Source organism: Cryptotermes secundus, unplaced genomic scaffold (assembly GCF_002891405.2).
Source record: "Cryptotermes secundus unplaced genomic scaffold, Csec_1.0 scaffold973, whole genome shotgun sequence".
NCBI lineage: Eukaryota > Metazoa > Arthropoda > Insecta > Blattodea > Kalotermitidae > Cryptotermes > Cryptotermes secundus.
In genome coordinates this window covers 48,074-74,892 of record NW_019745099.1, presented here as the reverse complement: position 1 = coordinate 74,892, position 26,819 = coordinate 48,074, and the positions used below count along the sequence as shown (strand labels likewise).

The 26,819-nt window shown below is 39.4% G+C and overlaps 1 protein-coding gene across 3 annotated transcripts in view; it reads right to left on the bottom strand.

Annotated features, from left to right (window-relative positions):
- Nucleotides 1–23,399: 23,399 nt before the first annotated feature.
- The window catches only part of LOC111875012, a 48,581-nt gene continuing 45,161 nt past the window's right edge, over nucleotides 23,400–26,819 (bottom strand). For 2 of the 3 annotated variants that reach the window (XM_023871010.2, XM_023871012.2), the window contains exons 21-22: nucleotides 25,589–25,955; nucleotides 23,400–23,961 (exon numbers count right to left, since the gene is read on the bottom strand). In XM_023871010.2, the coding sequence (XP_023726778.1) occupies nucleotides 25,670–25,955 (286 nt within the window). In that variant the 3' untranslated portion in view covers nucleotides 23,400–23,961; nucleotides 25,589–25,669. Of the gene's footprint in view, nucleotides 23,962–24,399; nucleotides 25,956–26,819 lie in introns of those variants that run through there. The other variant, XM_023871011.2, reaches the window with a different exon arrangement.

Genomic DNA, 26,819 nt, shown 5'->3' with positions numbered 1-26,819 from the left:
TACAGGAAAAAATATTTCTAAGGCTATATTCTACTACACTGTACCATAACGCCTAAAATAATCAAAACATTCACTGTCATAATTTACTTCTCTCTTTGGTGGCAAACCAACAGATTAGACGGATATTTTGTCTCGAAAGGAAACAATTTTTTCAAGAAATACTGCGTATGAAGCTGATCAGGATGTCGAATTAACGCTTGCTTAGTACATGAGATGCTTATTTCAGATGTTACCTAATGAATAACAATAACATAGACTTGGTAGGATTTGAGGTTCTCACAGCGGTGGTTATGAAGAGTTCTATCTCTTGGGATATAGCACCACGTAGTCTTTTAACGGATTACGGGGCGTTATATCCCAGAAAATATAAATATTCACACTGAGACTTCTCGTTGCGATGATCTAGGTCATGACGGCCTGCAGTTTGCTAGGGGAATATAAGCGTTTCGGAGTAACAGATTCTATTTCAACCTTGAAGATGGAAACGTGATGTCCCTCGGAAGAGTTGGTACCCATCTACCGATCTGCACTGTGTCATAATTCAGAAGACTAGAATATTAATCTTCACCGACGTGAAAACCTCAAATCTCACATACCCATACTGGCTTTGCAATAGTTTTCTCATTCAAGATTTTAGACATTGAACGCAAGGAAGTTTACTGATTGTGAACTGCTTTCCCTAGTGTTTGATTCTGTAGAGAATTTCAGTAGGGGAATACCCTATTTAAATATTGAAAATATGTGACAAAGGTGTGCATAAATCTCGTCTTCTATCGTGAGAAATGCAATTATTAGACGGTACTAAAACCTGGCTAATTCGCTGTGGAGAATCCATTCCTATGAACACTGAGCGAGGGGGCTCATGAAACGTGCCGCTATATGCTCTCAAAACTTCTCAGAGGGGACTAACACGAAATTCGTCGATTTCACACCACATACATTCATATATTTTCTGAGAGACGAAAGGGCTGCTATTAACTTTTATCTCAAGCAAAAAAAAACTATACATAAATACAATACATATGTACTCGTATACATAACACTGAAATGTCATTTTCTTCGGTGACTGCACGACTGTAGTCATACCACAAGACAGATACTAAGTAAGAGAGGCCATGAGCTATAGATATATCATAGTTCAGCGACTGTCAAACTTTACTGACTTCCGTGAATAATTTTCTTAATAAGAAAATTCATTATAACCATTATTCTAATATAAGTAATTTGTTACTGAAATTAAACATCGGAACACTGGTTTTGTTCCGAAGTAATCATTTAATATGGAATTGTGGACCAAGAACATAAAAATTAAAAAAATACGAATGCTTTTCGATGTTTAAGTTTCATAAGATTTTATCTTAACCTGCCTGGAAATAAGAATTTAAGTTAAAGAACGACGCTATTTCAACTGCATAGGTTATAAGCGCCCAATGGCACGACATATGTAAAAAATAAATTTCAGAAGATGTATAAGGAAGCGGCCTTGGCCCGACTGCCCAGTATGCTGGACAAAAAATTACAATAATTAAAGTTGGTCCACGGCCAAGATTCGAACGTGAGACCCATCTTGTACAAAGCAGTACTGCTAACAACTGGACCACGACGTTCAGTTAGGTTACTTTACGTGGTGTATGTGTGCGTGTCCTATAGGACAAGTTCCTGTGTACAGAGACTTGAAAATTATCTCGATATATCCCACGTCTGTCACCTTCGCTTCATAAATCCACACGTAAACTCCTACACGCAGTCATATAAATAGCATGTTTTGAACCACATTCACATTCAGACCCTAAAGGCAAGAACATATCTATGGTAATTAATAGTGACGTTTGTATTGCCGAAGTCCGCAGCGGGTGCTGTTATGCTTGCTCGCAACAACTTTCACATTAACTACCGTTCCTAGAACAAATTACTGCACAACATTACCTTTCACGCTAACTTGAAAATCCATCATGAAACATTTTCATTTCTTACTGCTGCTTATCCATGCCATGCAAAACATTCCACCTGGGTGTAAGTATGTTACAAAGTCATATCTCGTTTAAATGAAAATAGCACTCAAAACGCCTCCCTGAGCTCACAATTGGTGTACGTCATTTCACATTACAACGAATAAATGCCCTTCCTACTTGTTCCTGTCATCCTCTAACTTCACTGCATAATTTCCACGTCTTTATTTCTTCGCTCTGCTCCACTCTCGCACACATCACCTTCGAAACGACACAAAAATTCGGTTTCAGAACATCACGTAAAAAATAATAAAATTAATTTTAAAAGTATTGTAAAGTGTTTACGGTACTGACTTATAATATGGGGGTTTGACCGGATAATTGATCTAAACTGCCTTCTAAAAGAAGTTATTGAAGGAAAGATAGAGGGGCGGATAGAAGTGACAAGAAGACGAGGAAGAAGACGTAAGAAGATGCTGGATGACCTTGGGGACAGAAGAGGATACTGTCATTTGAAGGAGAAAGCGCTAGATCGCATTAAGTGGAGGAATTGTTTTGGAAGAGACTGTGGACCTGCCGTCTGACAGATTACTGATGATGATGATGATTGATCTATTGGACCTCCTTGTACAATCACTCGTAATCACAAAAAATTACAATAACTCACAATCAATCTTCAGCCGAACCCTTCTTCCTTGACTGCCTAGGACTCACTCAATTCTGATCAGGCTCTCTCCATTTTGATCTAATCTCTCTCTCTCTCTCTCTACTACTGACTTCATTCTGATCTCCATTATGACTGCGATTCGATCAGCGTTTCCTGTTATATAACGTCGGGACGGACCGACAGAAAACACGTTTCATTTCCGTATCGGCGGAAATATTTCTTGATCACCCGTATGCAAGGAAATGTTGCCCCGTAACGGGTTGATTTCCAAGTATCCATCTCCACGGAAACGTGTTTGCCGATTCGTTGCCTAGCAATGGGTATACACGTCACAATATATTTCTCATCCACATACTTCCAGGTGGTCACACTGCACTGAGTTACAAGAAGCTTCTGGCGACGACACAAAGTGGTCTCAATGGCGATTTGTCCTACACATAATGGCCTTCATAATAAGAAGGCATCCTCGAAACCAGGGGATACAGGATAGCTCAGTCGGTGTAACGACGAACTGGACGGCTAAGGTTTGATCCCCGGCAGAGGCAAAAGATTTTTCTCTTCTCCAAAGAGTCCAGATCTGCTCTTGGGTCCATCCAGTCTCCTACACAATGGGTACCGGGTGCTATCACCTCAGGGGTAAAGCGACTGGGGCATGAAGCTCACCATTCACCTCCATCTAGTGGCAACCTGAACAATGGTACAGCTACAACTCCATTCCTCCGAACGCTAATGGCGTGATAATTATGCACAGGGGCAACTTTACCTATTTTTGCCTATCAAAATTGGGAATAAAAGCAAACAGCCAAAGCATAATCGACATTTATTCAACGTCATGTACGTACAACACATACTTAATTTGCACGCGAACAACTGGGTACACATTCTCTAGGTTGCAAACCGCTACCGCACACGAAACTAATTCTGTAAGAGTATATCCCTGTTTTCAGGTAGCGTCTCCCACGTAACCTTAAGTATGCTGCGTTTGTACTTATTAGGTTGCAATGCTTCGTGTTTGCTTCTGCATTTATATAACACCAAGCGTGTCATGTTTTGCTGTAATGACCCTGCTAATTTCGCGGGAAATTAACCCTGAATGCAGCTAAATGTAACTCTTAGTTACAACTAACTCCCATGTTTATTACACCCCCAGGGTGATCAAGACCTCTCCCCTTCAAGGGGTGACATCGTTTTTCCTTGTTTTAGAACGTGATGCTCCACGTTAAGTGGGTCCCATGTCACCATGACATGGCGCGTTCTCAGGTTAGGGATGGAAAAGTCGGGGTCCCGATAGACAGGACACCTGCGGGTGAACAGTTGCGGATAGGTGACAAGAGACAGACCCTACTTGTCCTGGTTGGTGGCTGCGGTTGCTCGTCGAACAAGCAAGCAGTCGCTGCAAAACTGCGTGTCAAATCCTTTACTGTTCTCAGAACCCTTCTCACTCAAAGTCTTGCGAAGCCCAAAACAAACACTAAAACTAAAGTTGTCCCTGTTAACTAATTCAGCACTACGTCATGAAGACGTATGAGAGAGTGAATACATTGTTCCACGTACTTCTGACCACGGCACTACTTGCTTACCTTCAACCTCCGGCCGATTTACCTCCGGAGAAAAAGCCCCCCGATACCTATTGGATAGAAAGCTTCGTGGGTCCAAGAACTGGTCTCGACGAGTGGAGAAAAATCTTGTCCCTACCGGGATTCGATCTCCGACCCCTCGGCCATCAATCTCGTGGCGAGAGGCTATACCGACTGAGCTATCCCGGCTTATATAGAACAGCAAGATTTTCGTTCAGAAATTAAAAGAGAGAGAAAACGAGGATCATACTACTGACACCACTGAGATATTTTTGTATTTTTATCACGAATTCGATACATACTTGAAATTATGCTATAAATATTATGTCCCATGACAGACAAAATATTCAGGTTACCTTATTCGGTGACAATGAATTACGAAAATACAATTCAGGGGTTTGAACTGAAAGGTGGCATTTCCTGACATTAATGTAATTGGCGGAAATATAGACCTGCTACCATAGAGAAAAAAAGCGGAAAACCTCTTGGAATCCAGTGAACATATCGTAGATAAAACTAAGCATACAGATTTGTATATTTATAACTCGTAACCTGCAGTAATAATTGTTAGTCAAATTTTCAGAAATATGACGAAATTTAAATAGTTTGGCATGACAGGAAAAAATACAAATTAAATATTTAAACACATTATATGACCCCTCATGAGAGTTGCGCTCCGACTCAGACATTTGAAACGAATTCGGCCCTACTAACCCTTGCCGTTTCCAAACCGTACCTCTCTTAGACGCAGAATCAGTCCCAATCTTTTCCTTCAGATCACGGTCTTCTGGGACTTATACCTCGCAATTTTATAGAAAGAAATTTTTCAGAAGAATCTGAAGATAAAAGCAGCAGGTTCCCCTTCGTAACCATCTACCAAACTACATGGGTTACATTCAAGAGACCGTGTTCTGAATACTTACCGCTGTAAAAACTTCAAATTTTATAATTTATTTTTTACTTATTCGTTGTCATGCAATGGTGTACTATCTTCAACTGCTGACACCACTGATAGTGGTCTGCTCTGCTACCCGTCAACCACCCTGGAAACCAATACCCGCTTAAAGGGGCAGCATGAACTGAGGGGTCCTTCAAGGAGGGGGTTCAGGGTTCGTGGTCGAATCTTATCTCCACATATTCCTATCGGTAGCGTTTCCGGTTCTCCGGCGGCTGGGTTTCAAGGGAATAAACTTGTGGCACTGGAGGGCCCGCTATTTCCCTCATCTATTTACATTCTCTACATAGTAATTTGGGGTTGAACTAAGTTACATGATTTCATATACGTATATCCAGCCTTTGGCCGGTGCCCTATAAGCCTCTCTCTGGTCGTCAGTAATGCGCCGTGGATTCACTTACTTTGGCTGCAGAAGAGTAAGACAAAGAAGTGGTACGGTCTGTGTACCATGGCCCTCTTGGTGAGGTTTTCCATCTGCGGTGCTAAAGTTACGACGTCTGGAGGCTATCGGGCATAGCCTAACTCCGCAATTGGGATGTGCTCTACATTCGAATCTACCTTCGCTTGGCTATAAGTGCGTAATATCCGTTAAGATTTATTAGCTTAGCCCTGCATCTAACCCAGAACTCGAAAGGTAAGAACGCTGACCACTGGAACTACTCTATATGAAGGGTTCTTATTCAAGGTCGAAACAATGCGGTTCGTTTTGTTCTAAACATCAAATGCGGTGAACACCTCCAGTCGGGCAATGCCAAGACTTTCTTTATGCCTACATGAGGGGGTACTTGAAGCAAGCCACAACCGAAACCTTTCACACACAACTTCCTATTTTACATACTTTAGATACTCCTTTGGACACTATAATACACAAATTAAATCACCACAATTATCATCCGGTTCTGCGTGGCACGGCTTGCCCTTAAAGCAGAGGACATGCTCCACAAAAGTGTCAAAGAAGTTGACTAATATCATGGCATCATCGTTTCAAGTACAGAGAAATGGAATTACTGAACGGGGATCGATAGTAGTTCTATAGTATAGGAAGTCTAGACAACATCCCTTCGCCTCTTCAGTTTTCGCCGTTCCTATGTTTCCTAGGTCTTCAGAGCAGGTTTCATAGTGAATAACCCGATCTGTCTCCACTGATTGCATCCTGCTGTGTATCACGTCGAACTACCCAAGGTGACAAGTGAGTACAAACTAAAAAGTAATAGCACTATTGTGAATAGCTTCTGTAACACGTAAGTAAATTACTCCTACCGTGAGATATATACAGGTAAATAACAACACTAAACTTACATTACAGTAATTTTTTTATTGGCACTACAGCCCCAGTGGGCCTAGGCCTACCTCCATGAACTCCGTTCACTTCGGTTTTTCTACATCTTACACATTCGGTAGGACTCCTTGGGCGGGTGATCAGCTCGTCGCAAGGCCTCTACCCGTACACAAACACATAAAAACGTACACACACAAACTAAACATCCATGCCCTGAGTGGGATTCGAACGCCACGATCCCGGCTTCCGAGCGAGCGAAGACAGTGCATGCCTTAGACCGCTCGGCTACCGTGACCGGCACATTACAGTAATACATTTTGTAATTTACTTCCAGACAGTATAACAGCGAACCCCGGGCGAAGGACAACCTACAATGCAGGGGGGGGGGCACATAATTTTAAATATTTTTAAAATCTAAATTATAAATTTTAAAACATTTTCAAATTATAAGAATTCTTGCAACTTCGTGACGGTTGCATGTATATTATGTGATTGCAATGAGTAGCGCTAATATAGATCCATATTAAGACAGTTCAGTAACAGGAGACGTGTTTGATGAGACTGTCTGAAGATGGTAACAAATGTGGCGAAACATGTAGTAACTATCAAATGAAACAAATGTGAGTATTCGATTGTTTTATTTTTATTTTTATGTTGACGGCCAAATACCGCCAACCCGATCTATGCCTACCATGTGGCAAACCTGGCAAACATTAATGCACAAAACGATGCCTACGAGGTGCAATGGCGGTAAATAATCTAATAAAATGTGACACTGCACCCTCTCACACTTTAGATACATTTTATTTTGTCACGAAGAATATGCATTGCAAAGATCGTCATAATAAATATGCGATTTAATTGTTTTAGTTGATACAGTTTATTTTTAGGAGAACTCGGACGAAGAAGAGAGGCTTCGCTTTTAACCAAATGTCTTTAGATGAGGGCCCCAGGCTACAGTACTTGGTGACAGCTTAAATAAAGTAATCCTACGGGTCGAGAATTCCCATGCTTCTAGGAAAGAAATATTCTGATTCTAATGCATAGTCAGACATGTACTGTCTTCGCCCACTTGGAAACCGGGATCGTGGGTTCGAATCCCACTCAGGGCATGGATGTTTGTGTGCGTTTTTCTGTGTTTGTGTACAGGTAGAGGCCTTACGACGAGCTGATCACCCGCCCAAGGAGTCCTACCGAATGTGTAAGATCTAGAAAAACCGAAGTGAACGGAGAAGTTCATGGAGGTAGGCCTAGGCCCACTGGGGCTGTAGTGCCAAGGAAAAAAAAATCATAGTCAAAATTAAAAACTGTAGTCGATGAGGCATTAGAGAAGAATCAACATCACAAACAATTAAATCCATGGAATAAAATTCGTGCGGCGAAGAGGGCCTTTCTTAAAGAATAACATAAATATTATATACTGCCTGAGATATAAGAGTTTCTGAAGAAATTTTCAACACAACGTAAGAATCATAACGTACATCCTGCAGTACCTCTGCCATGGGTAAGGACAATTCCAAGTATGCAACGCCCCACACGTTATTGACAAACTTAACATTCTAGGAACGTCAGTGTTTCTGAGTATGCTGATATTTAGAAGTGTGGATACGGCATGTAAAAGAACCTCATACCTCCAAAGGAGGTCACTGAGCAAAATTGCGGACGTTTGCCGCCCAACAGCAGTCACTAATACCTCCGGTAGATGGGGGAAGCATTATAGATACTTCTCAGCCAGTAGAGAGCCGGTCTCGCTGGCTGGGTGGGACTGATAGTAAGCGCCAATACCGGTAGGATATAGAGGCTGGTAGAAATCGTAGAGGGAAGCACAATGGACCACTACAGGTCTAAGTGCATGGGGAAACCCACCCTCTCTAATAACTAACTAACTAACTAGAAGTGTGGATCGGAAATATCTGGAGGGATCTTTACACGAATCAAAGCGGCCTTTGTGGTCTAGGGGTAACGTTCCCACCTCATGCCTCAAGTTACGCGGGTTCAAACCCGGCGGAGGTCGTGGAATTTTTAAGGGCGGAAGAATTCAGGGAACAAGTCCTCCGGGAAGGACTTTAAGCCGTGGGTCCCGTGTCGTAGATTTACGGTACGTAAAAGATCCTCATGTCTAGGAGACCTCTGAGCAAAATTAGGCAAAAAGTCCCGCCCAAGTAGTTTCCAATGCCTCCGGTAGATGGGGAAAGTTATCGGGTACAAATGCCAGTAGAGGACCGATCTCGCTGGCAGAAAGGGGAGAGTTATCGGGTACCACTGCCAGTAGAGGGCCGACCTCGCTGGCAGAAAGGGTAGATAGCGGGCACCAGAATCGGTAGGGTATGGCGACAGTAGAAATTAAAGGGGGACGTAAATAGACTATTAGTCGCGGTGCATGGGGAAACTAACCCCTTCTATACTGAATAACTGAATACATAAATCAAAATAACTGCCTACAATATTTTATAGGAACAGCTTAACATAATGATAACAATCCATAAAGAAATTTATTAAACGTAAATCAAACTGTGGACAAATAATCCATATGTGAATAATTAAAATAATGAGCTGTGGACTAACAGGGCTACAAACCAATCTACCAGACTGAAAATTAATAAATTAAAATCCTAAACTGTCATTGACAGACTATATAGGGCGCTGAATGGTAAGACTGTTGAATGATAAATGGGAAAGAATTCTTAAGGAAGCGGTCGTGACCTAATGGAGATAGTATCCCTGGATTTGCCTGCAGGGACTGAGGACAATCACGAGAACCCTCATTCAGGACAGATGGTGTCCCCGCCGACATTCGAACCGAGCACCACCCGAACAGATGTTTACAGGGTTTCAGCTAGACCATCCTACTCAGTCTGTCGACATAGGAACAACCAATTCACATGCGAAGGAGATCAATAAAATAAAAATAACTACTTACGTAAGTAATTCAAAAGAAATGTCGACATAAGCTTTTCATTAATTACCTTGCATGACGTGAACACCAAATCGTACATCGCAGATGACGATCAATATCCGACACGAAGAGTACTACCCAGGAGGATCTAATGTCGTGTAGCCGGTAGGTCACCGACGTTTAGGAGGAACGTATTACTTCCATATTAGGAATCGAAGCACATTTATTGGAATAGACACAGTTACATATCTGTACTCTTCGTGGCCATCGATGTGAGAACCTCAAATACAACGATATCCCACCTGATCGTGTCGTAACGAATCAAACCTTTAGTAAATCAATACCGGATGCACACAGACTGCGACGATCTTGTGGGATTAACGAGTCCCTGGACGGCTGCCCGTGACGGACGGGCCTGCAGAGTGCTCAGAGACAAGGTTTATGTACCAGAAAATTGAAAGAGATACACAAGCGAGTTCAGGAAAGCATCTTCTGCCGTTTCATACAAGCAGATACAGAGCTGCTTATTTCAAGCGATAAAGCGTCCGATTTATATTCTGTACATAATAGGTTCGTGCCTAGAAATGTGCACAGATTATCCAAAACTCTGTCGTGCTCTTCCTCAGTTCCTAGAGGTGAATAAAGGGATAACACCCTGGATAAGAAGATGAATGCTTCCTTAACAAACCCTTCCACTTCACTGTACAAAATGAAGTTTTCATCCAATTCTACCGTAACTCACTTCATACGGGGTGGCTAAATTACGAACGAAAAAACCAATCGGGCTGGACGACTGAGGGGTCGGGGTTCGAGTCCCGGTATGTTCAAGAATTTTCTCTTCTCCACATTGCCCAGACTGGCTCTGGGGCGCACCCATCCTCCTACTGAATGGGTACCAGGGGCTCTTTCGCCGGAGGTAAAGTGGCAGGGGCGTGAAGCTGACCACTCACCTCCGGCTACTGTCGAAGTCAAGAAAATGTGGATCTATACATCCACTCTCCCATATGCCTTCATGGCGTAGTGCTCAATTAGTTAAGCACAGGGGCAACTTTACCTTTTACCTTACGAACCAACCAACCAACCAACCAACGATCAGGCCAGGAAGAAGTTAACTGAAGACACCTTAAGTTAATAATATTCTATTTTCTGATTGGAGGCCCTATAGGTACAATATATTCAAAAAATAATCCAACCAATCTTATCATTGGGGAGCTTTGCAGACAGGCAGTTATGTCTTATTTATTTATGACTTACTGAACGACGTTGTCAGTACCAGACTATACAGCGCCGAATGAACTGAAGGGAGCTGTCGAGGCCTGATTTTAGGTTCTAACTGTGGGCAAACTCTGATGAATATGAGACGTATCACATATTGCACGTTATATACACACACGGTCGCCATACCTGCCATATTGTTAGCAGAATATTACTTTTATTTACTGGAATTTATCTGCATTATTAGTCGTTTCATGAGCTTACAACATTACTTTCAGGCGTGCTTTTTACAGCCTTCTTTAGCTCCTTCGTCTCCATTCCACAAAACTTTTAAATTTTAGATCTTACGACCTGAAAATCTCAGAATGTCGCTTCTCCGGTCATTGTAAGGACATCTCAGTTTCGGAAGACTTTCACTCTTACAAAGTTCTATTCCTGAAGTAAGAAATCAAATTGGTAACCCCACCCATTTCAGTAATAACTTACGAAAACCCTTTATACTAAGTAACTAAAAGGAGCTGTGCCCTTCTTGAGAAGCCGGCTGTTGTGCAGGTACTCAAGAGGCTCTCAACATTTCATGGAACCCAAAAGGCTCATTATCGTGTTCACAAGAGCCCTCCGCTGGGCCTTATCCTGAGCCAGATCAATCCATTCCATACCACCCAAACATACGTGTATATCTCCAAGATCCATTTTAATATTATCCACCCACCTATGTCTTGATATTCCTAGTGGTCTACCAATATCCTATATGCATTCCTCTTCTCTCCATTCGTGCTACATGCCCTGCCCATCTCACCCTCCTTGACTTTACCATTCTAATTACACGTGGCAAAGTGTACAAGTTATGAAGCTTCTCATTATGCAGTTTTCTCCAACCTCCGTCACTTCATCTGCCAGGTAATTATCATTAATATGAAGTCTCAAGTCCAAAATGAAACAACAAAGAAACAACTTTTTTTCTTTCGTACTACAGCCCCAGTGGGCCTAAGCCAACCTCCACGAACTTCTCCTTTCACTTCAGCTTTTCTAGATCTTACACAATCGGTAGGACTCCTTGGGCGGGTGATCAGCTCGTCGCAAGGCCTCTACCTGTATACAAACACAGAAAAACGCACACACACAAACTAAACATCCATGCCGTGAGTGGGATTCGAACCCACGATCCCGGTTTCCAAGCGAGCGAAGACAGTACATGCCTTAGACCGCTCGGCTACCGTGACCGGCAGAGAAACAATTACAGCATATAATAGGGTCCACTGAACAAGAGATATTTTACCCGCTTGTAAAAAGAACGTCTGATTTAAGGAAAATGTGATTGGATACAGACGTGGCTTCATTTGTGTACTACAGGGAGTTCGAGAAGTCGCGCACATCAAAATAAAAGTTGTTATAAATTGTAAAGTAAAGTAAAGCTATCCCTGTAACAGGCCGTGAAGACCCATACGGTTGAGACGTTGAGGGTCCCACATTATCTAGATTATTGGCTCAAGAATGGAGGTATGGATGTCAGCCTTACGCGCCATTGCAGTTAATATAATTATATCTCCTACCGCTAGATGGTACTGTATGAGTGCTAACTACGAGTATAAACGCCATCTGTCGTGTATCGGTCATACGACATCTGCAGTATAGCTTTGTTTATTGCGTGACAGACATGTCCTTTGCCCAAGAACGAGTTTTCATTGTGCAACATTACTTCGCCAGTCGTTCTTATGCACGTGTCGCAGACGAGTTTCGTCGGGAATATCCGGATTCTGCAGTTCCTAACAATTCGACGATAACGAGAATGATCAACCGATTTCGGGAATGTGGATCAGTTTCAGACAGGAAGAGATCCGGGAGACCGGCCATTTTGATTGAGGCTAAACCGGCTGACGTGGAGAAAATGTTGCCGCGTTCCCCTTCAAAAAGCCTGAGGAGACTATCAGCGCAATCAGGGATTTCATATGGAAGTGCTCAGAAAGCGATGAATGTGCATATCGTGTTCGCTGTGTGAAGGAAATGAAGGACCGGGATAAAGAAAAATGCTTAGTGTACTGTAGATGGTTTCGGACCTTTGTTGGCAACCATGGAATTGAAGAGTGTGATCGGGTTTTCTTCATTGACGAAGCGTGGTTTCACCTTAGTGGCTACGTGCACAGACAAAACAATACGATTTGTTCGTCTGAAAATCCACATGTTACATGAAAAGCCCTTGCACTGTCATAAAATTGGAGTGTGGTGTGGTGTGCTGTATCACGTCTTCGAATAGTGGGTCCAATTTTTTTTGAAACAACAGTGAATAGTCCAGTGTATCAAGACATCATTAAATAGTTTATTGCGCTTCCTGAAGTTGATGAACGTGAGTGCTGGCTGCAGCAACACGGTGCCACATGTCACACATCTAATGAAACCATGCAGTTTTTCGGTGACCGTCTCATTTCGAAAGGATTGTGGCCCCCGGGTTCGCCAGATTTGTCACCCGCAGATTTTTTCCTTTAGGGGTACCTCAAAGGAACTGTCTATAAAAACAATCTGCATACATTGGATGACCTCAAGAGGAACATTATGACAGCGAATGACAGCATCAGTTTACAGGTGCTCCACAAAGAGGCCTCAAACATGGTAAAAAGAGCTCGCGTGTGCATTGCTGAACAGGGAAGCCATTTCGAGCATATGTTGTAGAGACATGATTTGATTTTGCATCTCTAAGATGTAAGGTTATAAACATTAATAGTAAGTGTTGTATGTCTTGTAGTTTGTGCATTAAACTAGCAAAATACTCGTATAATTGCTTAGTGTGATGTGTGCGACTTCTCGATCTCCCTGTATTACATTATACTCGGTTAATGTTCCCATACAATAATTCCGGGTTAATAGGCCCATATAACAGTAATAACTGGGATATAGCCAAGGCTCCAGGGTTACTATTTAAATCTACCAGCCACAACAAAATCCACTTACCCATACATTTAGACCAAGACTAAAACTATATTGAACATTAACTTTCCCACAATGTATAGATGACCATATTTCTAGAATCCCTTGATACAATATGAACAGATACTTTCAGAATTTAATCAATTTCATTACATCATTAACATAGTGGCCTTCACTTGAACACAATTCAAAATATTGATATTTTATGGGCATTTCTTTCTGCAGTACACTGTTATCAACTGATACCATGTTGTGAAAGTCAGCTACTGACCTGACAAGAAACACAAAAACAAATGCTAAGCGTTGCAAAACAAATTTGTAACTGCAGGGATTTGAAAAAATTGAAGTCACATAAAACTTTCCAAGTATGGGTCAATATGTGTGACTTTTGATGGATAATCTCTTGAGAAGTGAAAGCATGGATGACCAAGAGAGAAATGGAAGAATAATGCTAGAGCATATTAGGAAAATTGATTGTAAGATGTAAACTAGCTCAGGCAGGCTATAAACCATTACAGCCTGGTCAGTAAAGTTAATGGCTATGGGTTGGATGACCAGGATTTGATTCTTGGCATGAGCAAGTCATCATATCCTGAATGGCTCAAGGACCCACCCAACCTCCTACACAGTTGGTACTCTAAGGGTAAAGCAGTCAGTTTGTGACCTCTTGCCTCCATGTAGTGAGCTCAGTTAAGAATTCATGGAATTTCACATTCAGTCTTCCATGTTCCTTCATGATGTATAGCATAAAGTCGAGGACTATTAGCAGCACATGTATTTCAAGGTAGAAACTGTACATATGATTGCTTTTCATCATTTCATTCTGTGTGTTAGTGTAGTTAGAAGCTCTGTACAATCATACTAAGATAAAAATCCAGCACACAGAGCAGCAGCACAAGGCAAACTTATTGTAACTTCATCATGAGGCTTAAACCTGTAGCGTTAGAAGACAGAATAAATAATGAAACCAACAAAATTTATTATGCATGTGCAAGTCTCAAATTTTTAGATTTAATAGTTATAAATGGAAAACAGAATCCTGATCTCAATTCAAATATTCGTTACTCAGTGATGAACTTTAAGAAACTTACAGATTACTTCTGCTATGCATAGTAGCATGGAATGACTTGATCCATCAGAAGTATAATGGTTGGCAACACTAGCACAAATCAATTTGACAACAAATCTGTCTCCTTTGCTCCCTCTTGCTGCGAAAACTGAATCCTTCTCTATTTCTATACCCATCACTGGAACTCAACTCTTCTCACCACCAGATCTTCTAAGCATTGTCAATGCCAAGTTAAGAATAGTACAAAAAAGGAGTATCTATGGTTAGTGCCTCATAACTTTAGCCACGCGGAAAGGTAAACACTGTTGTGGAGCACATGAAGCTGTACGCTTTCTGTGGTGACGTTCAGAGCTACTCCTCGAGCGGAAACCATTGCCTACGGAGACCAGGAGTAGATACACAATGTACTATACACCTGACCACACTCCAAGACACTACATTCAAAACTGGTAGTACCCACACTTATGTAAGCTGATAAGACTGCTCCCCCAGCTCCGTGAGAGATGGTATGACCCCTCTACCATGGCTAGAGTTCCGAGGAACTAACAGTAGTATTATGAATTCTCACTACAGAGAAATAACTGATGCAGTGAAGAAAATTCTCATTGTCTCGGTACTAGAAACTCTTCCAAATTCTTGCCTCAAACAGAAAGTCATTCTCACACATACCTCAGATTTGTGAACATAGATGTAGTAAGATTTCTTCCTTCTGAATGAAATTCTCAACAAATACACATTGTTCAGTGGTGTATCTCACCACGGTCAGACATAAACACAACAATACTCACATCTGACTGGCCACAAGACCAAATGATGGATGGATCTTGAGGAATTAGATTATAAGGATTATTCATAAAGATGGAAATGGCTCAGGATTGTGTTCAGCACCAGAGATGTTGACACTTCAAGTTTGCTTACTGGAGAACTAAAGCTGTGGTAATTTTATAAAGTTTGTTTGTGTTTTGTACTAATGAAGTTGCAGCAACACAACACAGTGTATGACAAACACATGCATTTCATACATATCATTCATGCTGATCAGTGTAGTGCAGATGGTCATTATCTCAAAAAACAACACATGTACTAAGAACATTCACATATCACTAAATATTAATCTCACTAATGGCTATGAATATAAATGAAGCAAGTTTGTATGTATTTAATATTTCAGAAACACATCTAATTTTGCACATATCCATTTATACAAAAAGGAATGTGACTTAAAACGTCAACCTGTGTTCAGTGAGGACACTACATTTTAATAAGGACTATACCAACTTCCATGACAGTCCATTACCAAAAGAAAAATTATTACATGCATACAGGAAGGCACATAAAACTCCTACACTGCATTTCCCTCTTCCTCTTGCATTCAGAAGTAGATCCAAAGCCATACCATGCTGCATGCATCTTACATCTACCTACAGAAATATGAACTTCAGTATCTGTCTGTTTTTACTGCTGTAAACCTTTCTAGGCACCAGATGTTGTATCTCCTTTAGAAACACCAGACATATTGGTATTGGCTAATGCTGTATTTAAGGAATTTGCAGAAGTAAACATATCCCACCATGTGTCTACAGATACCGATAATTATTCATGGGTCCTGAATATTGAAAGTATGTGTTACTTGAACCACATACATATACTAAGAGAAAATGTTTCAGAGATTTCAGGTCTTCACAACAGTAATCATAAAGAATACTGTCTTATGAGATCTGATGCCATACAGTCTGAAAGAATTTCACAAACAAAAAAAAAATGTTAAATATAAATTTATGATACAAGTCCACTCACTGAAACTGGTTATATATTTTTTAACAATGAACCAAAAAATTGGTATGTGACAAAATACAGAATTGATATTCCAACACAGTTTGTTACACAAACACAAAACAAATAGTGCATGCTTGAAAAGTGTGATACATATAGTGGCATTTCTATTTCATGATCCATGATCCATGTTCCATTTAAGGTTTTCTGTCACTTAACATTCAGTTTCAATGATCCAAGTCAGTAATTCAAGTCTAAAATTTCCTCAATGTTCAGATTAACTGATCCCCAAAGAAACTTTAAATGTGAGTTTTACTCTGTGCGTGCATGTGTATTGACTTGCACACAAAACTTATTCCTATCCCAATCACCATACATTGGTATAATAATTAATGAAGTGAAATAAAAATATTAAAAGTAAAAAACTACAACCATGTCACAGTACATGAACACCAGTCTTATAATACATTTAGCATGGCAGAAATATACTCATTTAGTAGTGCTCTACAAAGCAAATCAATTTTATGTAGGGGCAGTACAGAAGAGGGTACTGGAACTGATTATCTACTACATGACAACAAGCTGGCTGGTGTAGCATAGCAGCAATGTCCTACGCTTACATTCAGGTGGTGTCCAGCACAAATCTCGGCCAGGACAATGGCTACCCTAATGAGGTTTTTCCTAGTTTTCCTCAGTCTCTCTGCGCAAATTCTGGGATAGTACCAGGATCAGACCATGGCTGCTTTCATCAAAATCCTTTGCAATTCATCATTCATCAGTCATCCATAATTTGAGGCTATACAGGATGTCCCAGGAGGAATGGACCAAACTTCGGGAGGGTGTTCCTTATGTTAAAGTATGCCAATATAACCCAAAACACAGATGCTGACAGCACCATTCAATAAACTACAGACAAACCTAATACATGGTATGACATAAGCATGCAATTTTATGTACTATATGATTATAAAAAATTATGTGAATAACACATTAATGTAACATTGCTGTTGCACAGTAATATTTCCATACTGTGTGTTTATGAAGAGAATTAGGTCCCTATTCTGAACTTGAAACAAGATGTCCTATTCAGATTTAAAGAACCTGTTTCTGATGTAGATGAACAGTACTATAAATTACACAACCCATGCAAACAATCACCATTCTTTAATGAAAATGGAAAATGAGACCCACATTCTAAAAAACAAAAACCTATTAATTTGTCACAACTGTGTGACCAAACTAAATTAATCATATATAAATTATCATATTAATTCCTGTCAAACACAACAATTCACCAAATAACTCACTCATACTCTATCGTGTACAACTGAGTTGTATTGGTCCAGAATACAATGTTGCTACATGTTTCGGTGCATGGAGCCATCCTCAGGCAATACAATTAACAAGTTTTATTACCACTGAACTGCGAATTATATATGCATCCATACATTAGTAGAGTAATATATGGATTCATATATAATTTGCTTTTTCAATTGCATTGCCTGAGGATAGCTTTATGAGCAGAAACATGTAGAGACATCATATTCTGGACCAATAAAACCCAGCTGTACACAATTTAGTGTGAGTGAGTTATTTGGTGAATTGTTGTGTTTGACAGGAATTAATATGACAATTTATAAATAGTATAACACACAACAGGTTGCATTCCTTAAAGAATAAATGAATTATGTAGAACGTGTGTTAAAAACATCATGCTCAACATAATATTCAGTTTCAACTCACTCACTGCCATCTTTCAGTGTTCAACTAGCGGGCCAGACCACAGACACCTAAAATCATACAAATAATTGGAGTCCAGGCTTCCTCAAAGAAAAGAAAGCACTCCCCTATCAAAATAAAAATGTACAAGGACTTTATGCAAGGTTTCTGCTCGGTGAATCACTGCACTGACTGCTATATGCTACAGCATATACATAACAGTAATTTATGTCTTTCAACAAACTATCATAGTTGTTTTCAGGGCTGGCACAAACCCCAGTTAATATGAAATTCCATTGCCGAATTCCAAAGCTAAATACATATCACCTTTCTCAATACTCTGTCACAATGGGTAACACAAAATTCCCCAAAACTGTGAAAAACTTCCATTGATATTTTAACTTTTAAAACATGCTGCATTAACAAGTTTTGACTACAGCCAATTAATGGTCACAATATGAAAAAACTGGCAACAGAAATTATTTTCATTTAACCGAAATCCAAAAAAGGCAGTTACAGAATGCCCTCTCCTAGGTGGTTGCTTGATTTTCCTGTGCCAATGCAACATCCCTGGTTACTGTCACTTTTTATTTTTATTTTAAATGTTTCCATATGAAACCAAAGAAAAAATATATATTGCAGTAAGACTTACTGTAGTTACCACTTCTGCTATACCCTAAAGCTCTAACATTTTGTGATTTTTCAGGCTGTTCATACAAATGCTAGTATAGTGTCTTGCTAGTCCACACTTTGCTCGTATTTCAGCACTGTCATAACACAGTAACAATCTCCATGAACATAGCAGTCCTCTTCCTGTGGTTTAAAGCACAATCCTGAACATTCACATCCATTATATTTACAATGTAAATATATAGGTATATTAGGTAAATAAGGTATATTAAGCATTACATTTAAGTCATTTATGTACTCTTACAGGATACTATAAAAGGAATTAAGTTATTCCACAGCATGGTAGCCATATATATATATATTAATTTCTGAAACTGAGTTTTATTTGCAGATCACAGATCTAACATCGTAGAAGATTCTAACCTACCAAACTCCTTAACATGTAGATTAATTCGAATTTTACTTTTGTGTTATACAAACCTCTTCAATCAACCTACCACATCATGAGACCTCATTGTAAAGGCTAAATCTCTTTGCCATATGGGCATCACTTAGCTAAAAATGTGTGTGCGCGCAAGCACGCGTGCGTGTAAACAGAAATGCAGCTACGAGTAGGAGTGGTCGGGTAAGGTTATGAAGTATAACTGAGACATACGCTACTAGATACTGCTATAATCCACAGAATTAATAGTTTGAAGCGTACCCAAGTGAGCGAACGGAGAGAGCCGCACCGTCCGTAACATCAGGAACCCAACTCTATTAAGTACACATTACACAATGCCGACAGATTCTGTGATACTGCATCACACGAAGGACCAGTCTTTAGGCATAAGCTTGTCAACGAGCCTAAACATTATAAACGTCACAAACAAACACCCCGAAATATGGCTATTATATGACATATATGCGTTAATTAAATACCGATCTTTACAGTATCTTTAATCATAACACCCAATAAAATTTCACACCACCACTCCTATCTGACACAGCTGCTGCATTTGACAAGCATCCGCGATATATGCATACCCTAGCGGAGTGTACGCAAGGCTATGTAGAAATCGATATTCTGTATGTAGTCGACCTCTCGAACAACGTGGCTACGTAATAGTTTTCAGCCTGTGGTTCGCGAAATCCTTAAGGGAATACGAATATATTAGCATATGAATTGTACGGAGAACGTCACATGCTAACGACTGATTGTATCATTACAATATTGTATTAGGGCTAACTTTAAGAAAACAGACTCTCTGAGATGAAATTCTCTATTTTTTTCTTTCCAGAAAAATACGGCAGACTGCTGACTAACAGGGGATGGATTACAAGGGGTCTTTGTTTAGAAATTGACTGGTGTGACCAATTTGAAAAGACAAACTTAATGGAAAATCGCTTTTTAGAAAGGAAGAACTACAAAACGAGGTAAAGTTTATTTCGCCGTTGAATATGTGCTTGGAAATTCGAGGAGGATTTCTTTGTTTGGTTTTTCTTTGTGATACGTAGAAACAGCACAGGAGCTGTTATTAAATCGACTAATAGCAATCAAGTAACATACTCTGATAATTGTACACGTGACGTTTTATAAATCCCAATTCACAAGGTATTCATTTACTGATTATCTGGGTATTCAGATTGCCTGAGGAAATTTATTTTCCATAAGCACCCAACAGTCTGGAGTCTACTGTTACCAATTTCTGTAAACTGTTCCAACTGGGAAGATTTGAGACTGCCATGGCTGGCAGTACTTGTCCTCTGGAATGTGACGCATTATTCTCGTAGCTCGGTAGATGGATACCAACATTGTGGAGAAACATGTTATCTCTACCTTCATGGTAGAACCAAAACTGTAGGTAGCAGGTTCCTCCGAAACGACATCCATCTACCGAACTATACACGTAGATCGTGTCAGATACCAACAGACAGTAATTGTCTAATTATGGACAAGTATTTGTGGCGGTTCCCCTTTCTCTCAAAACGGATATTATTCGTAAAATACTGTGTAAAATGAGGGGGCAAGCGGTAGCGTAGTTGGTTGAGCCACTATACTACAAACCGGAAGGTCGCGGGATCGAATCCCGATGAGGTCACTGGATTTTTCAATTGACTTAATCCTTCCAGCCGCACTATGGCCCTGGGGTCGACTCAGCCTCAAACAGAAATGAGTTCCAGGAATATTCTGAGAATATTCTTGGGGTAAAGGTGGCCGGCGCGTAGGCTGACAACCTTGCCTCAATCTATGAGCCGATTGTCTAGAAAATGTGGGAACCTCAACATCTTACAACCCTATGGGCCTCCACGGCCTGTTACAGAGATACCTTTACTTTTTTACTTTGTACTGTGTAAAATGAAAGCGTGACTCTCTTCTGGGATATCACGCAATGCAGGCTAGTGAAAGTTTAACTACTTTTTCGGAGGAACGTACTCGTACTGCCCCAATATTCAGGATCGAAAAAAAATGTGCAAACAAGCAGAGTACTCAACAAATTTCTATATAAGAATGCGCGGCATCAAGTCCGGACAACAGTTTGTTGAGTGCTGACGGGCTAGGACAAGTGACTGACTTCATCAGAGACTGCAAGTCTTCTGGAGAAATAGATTGCCTGAGTTCTCCCTCCATTAATCTATACGTTCGAGGGCTCACATCACGAATTCGCTGCAGTGAGTCCTCGTTGCAGTTTGCAGAGTATATGACCGTATATGACGTTCCAAGTCCAAGTCACATTGCGACTGACGGTCAGTCAGTAAGTCTTGGCGCCGAGCTCCATCTGGGGCTCATGACCGGATATTTATTAGTGTTTGGCATTTACGGTCTTGTTTCTGTGGGGCACCCTCTCTGATGAAAGGACGGGTCTGCCTTTTGTATATGTTGCTGGTTCTTGCCAGTGCAGTCTTTCTCGGGTCTGAGTCCCTTGGGACTCTCATGACGTTCGTGTTCGTGGAAAAAGAATGTGTAATAGAATGAAAAAAAAAAACAGTATTAATTAAGCCTACTTATACAAATGACTATTATATATAAAGAGTCTTATGATGCAAATAGTCATTTGTCTTGTCTTTACTACTTACTTCGTGTTTAGGTGTTATACAAACACAACATTCCACAACCAAATAGTTACATTATAACGTTGTTTTACTCGTACATGTATGTCTACACAATATAAAATGCATACAATATTAATTTATGTTTGATGGAGGTACTTAATAAAGATCTGAGACATATCATGTATTTCAAAATAAATTAATAGAGATAACCAAGAAAGTTCTTTTCGCCTCGATCGAGAGCCGCAGCGAACACAAGTGTCTTATTTGACCGGTAAAATATTTGGGTTTACTTAACAAGCTTCAATATACGATAAATAGCAAAGAGTTAGGTTTGAAATGGTTCCGTGATAGTGAAGTAACCAAGCATTATCGATTTCACATTATGTGGAGAATGTATGGCGTGGCGTTACTGAAAGTAATATACTGAGTCAGTCCGGGTGTATCTCTCATAAACTAGAGAGAGACGCTTGATTGTATTTACTCTAATGATGTTTTATTAGGTATACTTTCCAAACAAAAACACGTGTGCGTGTAGGTTCAACAAACTCATTCATTTGCTTGCCCAACACGAGCAAAAATTAAGGACGAAGCGGGGAAAGTTATCGAAATTATTCCTTATTATCAACCCTCACTTACGCCGTGCCACAGTTAAAGCGGTTAGTCACTGGCTTCCCACCGCGGCGGCCCGGGGTCTAGTCAAGTGGGATTTGTGGTGGACAAAGTGGCGCTGGGGCACATTTTCTCCGAGTACTTCGGTTCCCACTGCCAATCTTCATTCCACCAATTGCTCTACAATCAACCTCACCTATCATCTGGGGCTGGTACAATAGGCCAGAAGTGGCCGCAGTACAAGGGACTTAGTTAGTTATTTGAGAGGGTGGGTTTCCCCATGCACTTAAGACCTGTATTGGTCCATTGTGCTTCCCTCTATGATTTCTACCAGTCTCTATATCCTGCCGGTACTGGTGCTTACCATCAGTCCCGCCCAGCCAGCGAGACCGGCTCTACTTAGCTGAGAGGTATCTATAATGCTTCCCTCATCTACCAGAGGTATTAGAGACTGCTGTTGGGCGGGAAACGTCCGTAACTTGGCTCAGCGACCTCATTTGGAGATATGTTCTTTTACGTGCCGTAAAGCTACGACACGGGACCCACGGCTTAAAGTCCCTCCCGGAGGACTTGTTCCCTGAATTTTTCCGCCCTAAAAATTCGACGACCTCCGCCGGGTATTTGAACCCGCGTACTACGAGTCATGAGGTGGGAACGTTGCCTCTAGACTAAGGAGGCCGCTTACAAGGGACTTAGTCCCACCCCACTTAAAAAAAAAAAATTATATATATATCAACCCACACTCCCTCTTTGGTCGCATTCATATCCCTGCGGAACGCCTATTAAACTCGCTCCGTCCGTCCGCAAGTATGAAACAACTAGAGAATGGCTTAAAGTACTTTCATGAAACTGGTTGAGGATCTGCAAAAAAATCGACACATTCTATTTTTTTTATATAAAATACAGGCAAAATATGTTTCCAACAAAGCTGTAGAGAAGAAAGAAAACTCGTTCTATGATCAATTACCTTCATCAGTAATACTTGCGATTTTCGAGATAATTAAAATATACTTTAGCAAACACCTCCGAATTGTTGCACTAGGCGTAAAATTTTGAACTTGTATGAGTACACTCAAAAATCAACAACAGGCTTCCGAACACACACGAAAATTACTGAAGTTTTTTATTTCTATAACAACAAACAGACAAGGCTCCTTCCCATCTGAAATTATCGGGATACATGTACATATATTAATATTTACTTAAAATTACTGTAATATCCGTTGATAATGGAAAGTCTCATCATTTTCTATACAAGCTTTTGTGCTAATAAATTCTCCTGCTTTTCCATATTCCTTTTGAGTTACACATGTTATCGAATGATGCACTGAGGCCAAGTTTGAAGTCACCTCCCATGAATAACATGCACACAGTCAATTGTAAGCAGTCTAATATGTTTTACTGCACATAGCCACATCACAATATTATCAATACTCACACAATTGACAAAACACATTGAAACAAAAGACTGCTCGCTCGTTCGTGACATACTATATAATTTACGTTCATGCATAATACTATTGACAATTCATTTCTGTGGTAACCCGAAATTGCAACGCGACAATAAGAAATCTAACACAAAACTCATTTATATGTAGTTCATAGATGTATTTTATTCCAGTATGGTTGAATGTAAATTTGTGGATCTTTCCTGTTCCTCTCTTACACCTGAAAAAAAAAATGTGGAATATAATGTAAAAGTTTTATTTTATTTTATTTTAAGAGACAGCTTATACTCAAAACTATCTCTCTGGTGTTAGAACCTGAATATTTTTGTTAATACAAGAACTTACCATTGAACATGATCCTGTCCAAATTGTGAACAACTTTCCTTAAGATTCCTCAAACTGTGGTCATTTTCAAAGAGGTTTCCTCACTAAATTCTGAATATGTTCATGGTCTTCACACGGCTTGCGCTCTTTACATTGTAAGAGAGAAGGAAACTGGATTGGACTGGACTGGATTGGATTGGATTGGATTGGATTGGACTGTAGGTAACAAGACATACACAAAATATTCACTGACAAATATCATAGTAAGATATCAAATGGGAGAAACAGACACCAGTGAGAGGATGTTATTAAAATAGATCAGAGGAACAGTGTCTATGAGAATGTAAACTAAGTTATAATTCAGGACATTATCCTAAAATAGCCTATAAAGGCACGAGTGCCATGTGTATGTCAAAATAAATTTCAATCTGAGGAATTACATTACTGATCATTGTACGAGTAAAATTAGTAGATTTCTGTTACTGCATAAAACTCAAAAGTAAAAAATTATTTATCTATTTTTATGATCGTATACATGAAGTCATTTATTCCAATATTATACATTAAGAGGCAAAAGAGTAAGCTTCACAGCTGTAAGAAATGGACAGTACAAAATTTCCAAATTATATAGAAACAATAAATTCTACGTCATATTTCCATGTGTACTGGTCCACTTCAACAATATTTCAGTGACCTAAAGTAAAATAAAAATCACATTTTCAAATGACTGCTCAAGCATTAGACCCAAGAACTTGGGAAGTTATTTCTCCCATCAACTGGCATCTTAAAGAGAACATTGTAGCAAACTAAGAGCCACAGATGTGATTAAATCTTATTAAAGATTTTACTTGTTTGCACTAATTTCAAGGTCAATCTCACAGAGATATGATAGAGAAATATCTTGCTTTCAGCAAGTTTTGAATACTGATTTAAAGAACAGTGTAACATTCTGCAGATTTTTGCAGGAAGTTTCTTAACTTTCATCATAAAGTGCTTTATATAAATTGTTGAATGTACTTAGGAATGTACATATTAATGATTATTCATGCAAAAGAGACAATTCACTAATCACCTAATTCTACAAGGCATGTGGAGATCATTAATGAGGGATCATGAATGCATTCTGCTAATACCATTTGACTAATAAAGCTATATATATTCATCATAGCATGCTTACTTCATCAGTCATGTTGCACAGATTACAGTCACTTTTATGAAACAAAGTTCTGGCATAATTAATAAAATTAAGCAGACAACAAAAAATTTACAAGTACAACAGTCTAGGTGCTCCTTAACAGGTACATGTGGCATTTAAGATCTTACAATCTGTTAAGAATAATGGCACTTGTGGAGTATAAAACTTCAACTCTTTGAAACGACAACTTTTCATGAACTCACTAAAGTAGTGGTTGTATCATGAAACAACAGTGCATTCCTAATTCCTGTATTCTTCTCATATTCCAGATTTATAATTAGTAATCCTAATTTATTATATAATCTACAAAAATCTCAAAGAAATTTACCTCTTCTGAAAACTTCTTAGGCAGTATTTTACAAATTTGTTGATATTGAGAACAGCACATTCTTGTTTAACGTATAGAGTATTAGGAACAATGAAGCTGCAGCTGAATACAAGGGTGCTGGTGTTTGGTGATCTGCACAAATGGCCTGCTTCCTCGTAATATAACTGAAGTATTTGAATTCAGTTGGACAGATGAGAATGAATCAAGCTCTGTCACTTCTGTATTTCCATCAGTCTGTTTATCTGTCCTGTCAGCAAACTCAAAACCTACTGCTTGACAAAGTCGATTAAGATGTTCTGCTGACAGTTGTGGTGAACAATATACTTTCCAGATACCATATGTGTTGTGCATAACTTTGCCAGTGTTGCTGAAAGAATATTATTTTAATTAAAAAAATATTTTACATAGTACGACCATGAAGAAAAATCAGCACTGAAATTTGAAGAAAAATTCTTATTTTTATGATGATTACTTACAATTAACGTTTAGGTCCTTAAATTCACACACAGAGTACGTAACCTACAGAACATATTTTTTTACCATGGTTACTATGACAACATATTTAATATCATTAGTTCCACTGTTTTATAGGAGAAAGAAGTGAGAAAAACAAATTGGAATGGAATCTATGAATTTACTTGTAACAATAAAATTAGCACTTAGTCTGAGTTTTTCTTCCTGTGAAAAAACCCTTATGTTTATAATTGTCTGCTACCATTATCCATTTCTGAGATGTGGAACATATTGAACCAATGGTACGTGAATAATATATATACATAAATATTAATGTTTCCAGTTTTGCAATTATATTTAGAGTGATTACAAAACTGCAACAATTTTGTTCTATGACATATATTGAATTCACAGTAACACTCCACATTTCATATATTGTTCGATTATATCAGACAAATTAATAATTATATGGAACCTGTTAAATACAATATATACTCATAAAATGTCATATCATATACTATATAGTATATACTATACAGTGAGGCAATTTTAGTGAGATAAAAAACACCTGATGATGAGTGTATTTGGACAAAACATGGGGTGAGGAGGAAGGATGACTAGAGAATAAGTTGCATTTAAGAAGGAAATATTTGTGAAATAAGTGGTAACAAAAATCTTTCTCCTTAAACAAATTACATAATTACATTGAAGCATACTAACCCATATTTGTACACGTATGATACATATAGAGTGGACTAGAACACCTGATTTCATACTA